The sequence below is a fragment of the Zea mays genome, chromosome 8 (genome assembly GCF_902167145.1).
Source record: "Zea mays cultivar B73 chromosome 8, Zm-B73-REFERENCE-NAM-5.0, whole genome shotgun sequence".
Lineage (NCBI taxonomy): Eukaryota > Viridiplantae > Streptophyta > Magnoliopsida > Poales > Poaceae > Zea > Zea mays.
Genome location: NC_050103.1, coordinates 146,194,872 through 146,202,382, shown reverse-complemented (window position 1 = coordinate 146,202,382; position 7,511 = coordinate 146,194,872). Strand labels below are relative to the sequence as shown.

The window sequence follows — 7,511 nt, the reverse complement described above, 5'->3', positions numbered from 1 at the left end:
GCGATATGCAACATAAACACCAGGCTGCGCAACATGACCCCCAAAATCGTCAGGCTGTGCATCATGACTATGAAGCTTCTACAGTCTTGGGGGATGCAGTTTTACCTCATTTGGTCACTGCACAAGAAGGACAAAATACCATAGGGGTTTACTCCAATACAGATCCTGATGCTTTGTCTTGCACAGCATCAGTAAAACCAGACCTTTTACTTCAAGGTTCTGGGACCATTTCAGCGTCTAACTTGGGGATTGTTTCTGCTAGTGTGGGCTGTCCTGGTAGCACAAGTCCATTAAATTTATGTCTGCCACAAGAAATTCAGCAGCATGGACCAGATGCTTTTCTCCATCGATTTCCTGGCATTGTTGGGTGCCATGAACAATTGATGACAGGGGGTGTCGCTCCCTCTGAGTTACTAAATAAAGTGACCTCTCCTAAGGCAGCAAGTGGTATTTCTTTTACTACTTTAGATATACCAACCGTTGATATTTTTACTTCTCTTCCTCATACAAAAAGAAATGATTCCTCTGATCTTTTGTCTGTTCCAGCATGTGTCAAAGCACAGGAGTCATGCTTTTCTGATCATACTCAGGAATTGGGGCCCTCTAGTGTTGTTCCTTTTGCCGACGCGGGGGTAGGTGTACCTTTTGTTGGCTCCCTGCATCTTTCTCCTGGTGGTAAACATCCAGCGCGTCAGGTGGTGTTGGCTCCGAAGGACATTTTCTCTTGCCAGTCTGATGCAGCTGCCTTGGATGGGATCTCGGCTATTTCAGATTCTTTTACTGAGGTACCACGTGTGATTCTCCAGGCTTTATGCAAAAAGTTTAATATTAAAGCTAATATGAAAAATTCAAAATTGGCACAAGCTTTGTCTTTGTTAGCTCGATCTAACGATGAGGTGATGGTCGCCTTGCAGGAGGTAGTCGATTCTTTCTCTCTTACTCAGAGAGTAAAGAAAAATAATGTTGACCTTGCCGAGCAGAAGATTTGTGCCAGGAGAACCGATAAGGATGAAGATACCATGATCAAAGCACAACGCTTGGCTGCCAAGCGCAACTTGGAAACAAGTGAGTTCTCCTTTATTACTTACAAACCCAAAACGATTATTTCTAACATGAAAAATATTGGGGTCAAACTTGGCAAGAATGAGAAAGAAGTGTTACAATCAGTGGTTGCGATTAAGAATATAGAGATTGATAGACTTGCAGTTGCTGCAAATTCACCTTCCCCCCATAAAATTACAGAAATAGAGAATGGGGAAGACGAGGAGATTGATGCAGAGTTATCCCTCATTACTCAAAAATGGGATGACGATGCGGTTCCTAGTGCTCTAAACCTATGCTATGACCTGAATGTAGTTCCGCGCAGGAAAAAAGCGAATCGGGCCAGATCCATTGGGAAGGGTACTCGCCTCCCCAAAAAACCAGTCACCCCTTCTAAAATTATTTTATAATGAAAGGGATTTTTTGGAACAGCAGAGGTCTAGGAGACTTGGCTAAACACAACTTTTTGTCTAATTTATCTAAAGAACAACACCTGAACTTCATTGCTATTATGGAAACGGGTAGAAGGGATTTCTCGGATTCGACACTGAGACACCTGTGTGGTGGAGTTGATTTTCTTTGGCACTCCATGCCACCAAGGGGGAGATCGGGAGGTATGCTCTTAGGAGTAAATCCTAGCGTGTTTGACATTGGTGCCATAGATGAGGGAGATTTTTACTGTAAATTTCGCCTTAGGAATAAAGTTGATGGCTTCATTTGGACCCTTTTTGCTGTCTATGGCCCAGCACAGGACGACCTTAAAAGCGCCTTCCTAGCAGAAATGGCGAGCGCATGTGGTACAGAGCCTCACCCTTTCATTATCGGAGGCGACTTCAATATCATGAGAAGGCCCGAAGACAAAAATAATAGCAACTTTAATTACCGATGGCCCAATTTGTTCAACGCGGTCATAGAGAGCCTTGAGTTAAGGGAAATAGAAATGACGAGCCGACAATACACCTGGTCAAACGATTTAGACCCACCAACTTTCGAAAAGTTGGATAGGGTGCTTATGAGTCCAGATTGGGAACTTAAATTTTCAAATGTTACAGTCAAGGCTCTCGATAGAGCCCGTTCGGACCACACGCCTCTTTTACTAAATGGCAGAGTGGCTGCTTCGACGGGAAACCATGGCATGTTTAAGTTTGAGCTTGGTTGGCTAATTAGAGACGGTTTCCATGATATGGTTACCTCTATCTGGGAGAATGAAACAAGGGGCAACAATTCCATGGAAAAGTGGCAGAAGAAAATTCGGGCTGTACGCCAGCACCTTAGAGGATGGGCAAAAAATACGGCTGGAACAATGAAGAAAGAAAAAGTCCAACTTACTAAATTAATCGATGACCTAGATAAAAAGGCGGAGGTTACTCGTCTCTCGCCTAATGAACTAGCCATGAAGGCATTTATTAATGAACGGTTGGCTGGAATTCTAAGAGAGGAGGAAATTCGACTCTTCCAAAGAGCCAAAGTCAAACATCTGCTGGAAGGTGACGATAATACGAAATATTTCCAGTTAGTGGCTAATGGTAAACACCGTAAACAGAGAATCTATAGCCTAGAAGATGATAACGGGTCAAGTATAGTGGACGAGGAGGAACTCAAAAAACACATTACTAGCTACTATAAAGGCCTATTTAGTAAACCAAACCAAACTTCTATTGAATTGGAGGAATCGTTTACTCACGACATCCCCCAAGTTTCAGATGCGGAGAATGAAATTTTAACTGCGCCGTTTGTTATGGAGGAAGTCCGAAAGGCGGTCTTCCAAATGGAGCATAAAAGCCCCGGGACCGGACGGATTTCCTGTTGAATTCTATCAAGTATTCTGGGAAGTAATTAAAAATGATTTGATGGCTCTGTTTGCCGACTTCCATAATAACTCCCTTCCGGTGTATAGCCTTAACTTCGGAGTCATTACGTTAATTCCTAAGAAAGAGATCGCTATGAAAATCCAGGATTATAGACCTATTTGTTTGCTTAATGTTAGTTTTAAGATTCTTACTAAAGTGCTCACAAACAGAATAGGTGTGGTTGCCGGTCGAATTATTAAACCCTCTCAGACTGCGTTTATGCCTGGTCGTAATATTCTTGAAGGGGTAATTGTATTACATGAGTCTTTGCATGAGCTACATAGGAAAAAATTAGATGGAATTATTCTCAAGTTGGACTTTGAGAAAGCTTATGATAAGGTGAAGTGGAATTTTCTCCAGCAAGCTATGCGTATGAAGGGTTTCTCGCCGAAGTGGTGTGCATGGATCCAAAATATCGTCTCGGGAGGTCACGTGGGGGTTCGAGTTAATGATGACATAGGACCCTTTTTTCGACTCACAAGGGCCTTCGACAAGGGGATCCTCTCTCGCCGATACTGTTCAACATTGTTGTTGATATGTTGGCAGTGCTCTTTGCTAGAGCGATAGAGGAGAACCAATTCGCTGGGATCATACCACACTTGATTGATGGAGGTTTGTCTATCCTTCAATATGCAGATGATACGGTGGTGTTCCTGGATCATAGCATCGATCAGGCCCGGAATGTAAAACTTCTTTTAACCGCTTTTGAACAAATGTCCGGGCTTAAGATAAATTTTCATAAAAGCGAACTTTTCTGTTATGGGTCAGCTAAGGCATGTGAGACTCAGTATTCAAGGATATTTGGCTGCGGAATAGGCACAATGCCTTTCAAGTACCTTGGGATTCCTATGACCCACCGAAGATTGCGAAATAGCGAGTGGCGTTGTGTCATCGACCGGTTTGAGAAGAGACTTAGTAATTGGAAAGCCAAATTCTTGTCTTCAGGGGGGCGGCTTGTTTTGATTAATTCTGTTTTAAGTAGTCTACCTATTTTCATGAAGTCGTTCTTTGAAACTCCAGCAGGCGTATTAGAGAAGCTAGATGCTATTCGGTCCAGATTTTTTTGGCAAGGAGGACATCATAAAAAGAAATATAGACTAGCCAAATGGCAGATTATTTGCCAACCTAAAGAGTTAGGTGGGCTGGGAGTTGCCAATCTGGCCATAAAGAACATTTGTTTACTCAGCAAATGGCTCTACAAATTACTCAATGAAGATGGTATGTGGCAACGACTCCTAACGAACAAATACCTGGGAGGCAAATCACTCACCCAAGTTTCTAGAAAACCGGGTGATTCCCATTTTTGGGCTGGCCTGATGAACGTCAAGGATCAATTTCTTAGGTGGGGACGCTTTCGGGTGGGTGATGGTCAAGCAACAAGATTTTGGGAGGATAAATGGCTTAATAATACTACTCTTAGAGAGCAATTTCCGAATCTTTTTAATATAGTGCGCAATAAGACCTCGCTGGTTGCAGAAGTGATATCACATGCAAATCTAAATCTTTCTTTTCGGAGACCCATTGTTGGAATTAAACTCGTGGAATTGCAGAACTTGGTACACTTATTGGCTCCGGTTACCCTGAATTTGTTGAGGGATACTTTCGTGTGGGGAGCTCATAGGGATGAGACTTTCTCAACCCGATCCATGTACTATATTTTAATAAATAACCCCAATTTTAATAGTAATTGTGTGCTTTGGAAGCTAAAACTACCCCTTAAGATAAAAATCTTTCTTTGGTATCTAGGTAGGGGTGTGACCCTCACCAAAGACAATTTGGCCAAACGTAGATGGCAAGGAAGTCCGAAGTGTAGCTTTTGTAACCAGAACGAGAGCATACAACACCTTTTCTTTGACTGTTACCTAGCTAAAACTGTTTGGAGAATTATTTATTTTGCTTTAAAGATAGACCAACCCATTAATATTAATCATATTATAGGGGATTGGGAATCCAACAAAGGTAGCACACATAAAAAATTGCTTCTTACTGGTGTTGCAGCATTGTTTTGGTCGATTTGGCTTTGCCGTAATGATGTGGTGTTTAATCATAAACCTATACCGTCAATTATACAGACTATCTTCAAGGGCACACACTGGTTCAGATTTTGGAGACTATTGCAGAAGGAAGAAACGCAACAACAAATCCTCGTCATGTGCCAGTCTTTGGAGGTGGTGGCCATGGAGTTCTTCATGAGTCACGGGTGGCGGTTCCATTCAAGAATTGAAGCAGCTTAGTGCACGTGTTTTATTTTCCTCCATATCATGATTTAGTTGAAGTCCATTTGAACTACAAATTGCTGCAGGATGATGTAATAATTGAGTTGTAAGGTTGTATGCATGCAAATGCAAAAGGCCGGAACGATGTTTCCATTTCCAAAAAAAAACCCATAGTTAAAAGTACAATCAGCGTTGGTTTGGTTTGGCGCTATGCGTCGGCCGGGTTTGACTTGTGTAAACAATATACTTTCATTTTTCAACCCAACAACATACTCCTTCATTAATTAATTAATTCAACAACATGGAAGATTTCAAAAGCATTGCATATAGATGTTATAAGGATCGAACTCGTGAAACAAACTTCAAGAGTTGGGTCCTCAGCACACCCATACACACATACATCAGTGCCCAAATAAACAACAAGTCTGACTCGATGACCCAATAATAGTAAACCTCAGTTGTTACTTGCCTAATGACAAGCTATAAGGCTATAAGCTAACTTGCTAACTGAAATCACTGAAAACGACAAAACCAATCACAACAATTCCTGCACGGACTAGCTAGCTAGCTAGTACGAATTAAGAAGGGAAGCTGAGGCCGCCAAGATTATTATTGACTCCTGCATCACCACCATCCAGATCCAGAGCTTTGTCCTGCAGAGAAGGACTTGTTGGGCGTCACCCCGTCGAAGCCATCACTTTGCTGAGGGCTAGACAAACCAAGTCCACCGTCAGCATGGGTGGCTCCAGCTCCACCATCATCGACGCTTCCCAGCTCAGCATTTAGGTCAGGTGACAAGTTGCTGTAGAACACTTGGTGAGAATGGACGATCAGAGGTGAGCCAACAACATGTGCACAGCTCTCAGGCGGCGGCGGCGGCTGCTGCACGGAGTTGTGATTCTGCGCACTCAAAGGAAGCTGTTGGTGGTACGGCGACCCTACGTGCAGCGGGTATGAAACTCGCGGCGACAAAGATAGAGGAGACGAATCATCTGACGGTGGAGCTCGCAACGACGACGGCTGCTGGTGGGGCGTCGGTGAAGACGACGGCATGACAGGCGATAGTGACGACGGGTGCGAGCTGTTACCACTGATGATGTCGATCCCACGGATGTAGTAGGTGTAAGGGTTCTGGGCTTCCGTAGGTGCCGGCGTCCTGGGTGCTTGGAATTGCACGCCGGCCGATGTGGGAGGGGTGGTATGCGGTGCCAGAGGGTGATGATGTCGCAAGAAGGACGGATTCTGCGGCGCCAGCGGTGACGGGAGGATCGCCGAGCTCGGAAGCGGGGAGCCAGATGACCTTGGCAGCACAGCGGGAGGAGACGTGGATGACGCCGCCCATGGATGTTGCTGGAACTGGAAGCGAGCCTGCGAGGGAGCCCATGGAGGACACTTCGTCGGTGGCGTCGCAGCTTGTTGCAGGGGCGGCAATGGCATTGCACTTGCACGCCACCAAGTGGGCCGCAGCAGCGACGGGTCTCTAAGACGGCCACGGCCACCACCGGCGTCTGCTTTGCTCGCGTCGTGGAGCAAGGTCGTCGGCAAGCGATCGCTGATCTCTTGCTGCACCCGCGATAGCTCACGGTACATCTCGAAGAGCTCGGTGGCGTCAAGATCGTCTACGCTGCCGTAAACATACCTGGCCACCTTCGAGGCCTGCTGGACCTTCCTGCTGGACCGCGCCAGGCTCTCCTTCCTCCGCTTGTCCTCCATGGCCTTGTCTTTCTCCAGCTGGAACACCTCGTTCTGCAGGTTGGTGATGGAAGCCTTGTCTGCTTCGCTGGTGTCAAGGTCCGTCGGCGCGCTCCCGAGAAGGAAAGCGTCCACTATGGGGCTGGCCTCCGGGGTGCCGAAGGAGGAGAACCTCCCGCTCTCGGACTCCAGCACCACCGCCACCCTCGCGCCGGTGAGGGTGGACAGGTCGGACGCCGCCTTGAAGAGCCCGGACCGCCTCTTGAAGAACGTGAGGCTCCGGTCCCTACCGTCCTCGATGAATCTCACCCCTGACCTCCTGTCCCTCCTCGCCATCATGCGATACTACTAGTACTACGATACGATCCGTCACTGCTTGTGAGTGAGTGGGAGCAGGTCCCCCTGCCCCTTTATATAGAAGAAATTTAGGTACAAAAGAAGACAAATCTAATGAGATTTGAAGCCGTGAAAAACATATTCTGATAACTTCTTGCCACAAGTCACTGAGCAGCAGGTCATTCTTTTGTGCGATCAAGATGGGCCCAATTGCCAATGACCACTAGAAAGCCTTCAAACAAAATTTTGTGTGGGTGTGGCAAAAGAAAATTCAATGCATATCTATTTGCCAATGATTAGTCGAATATTTGTTGTTTTTGGAACAAAAATGTAGTGTATTTATTGGCATCCTTTAGCTACCACATTACCATTTAGG

General features: G+C 45.5%; 1 protein-coding gene across 1 annotated transcript; it reads right to left on the bottom strand.

Annotated features, from left to right (window-relative positions):
* Positions 1-5,550: 5,550 nt before the first annotated feature.
* Positions 5,551-7,170, bottom strand: LOC100381450 (uncharacterized). Its single transcript, NM_001174288.1, has one exon. It carries the CDS (start codon positions 7,136-7,138, stop codon positions 5,732-5,734), a length of 1,407 nt encoding a protein of 468 aa, NP_001167759.1. The 5' UTR covers positions 7,139-7,170; the 3' UTR covers positions 5,551-5,731.
* Between the last annotated feature and the right edge of the window lie 341 nt (positions 7,171-7,511).

Coding starts and splice junctions, on each gene's coding strand:
- LOC100381450 (NM_001174288.1), bottom strand. CDS start 7,138: ATGATGGCGAGGAGGGACAGGAGGTCAGGGGTGAGATTCATCGAGGAC.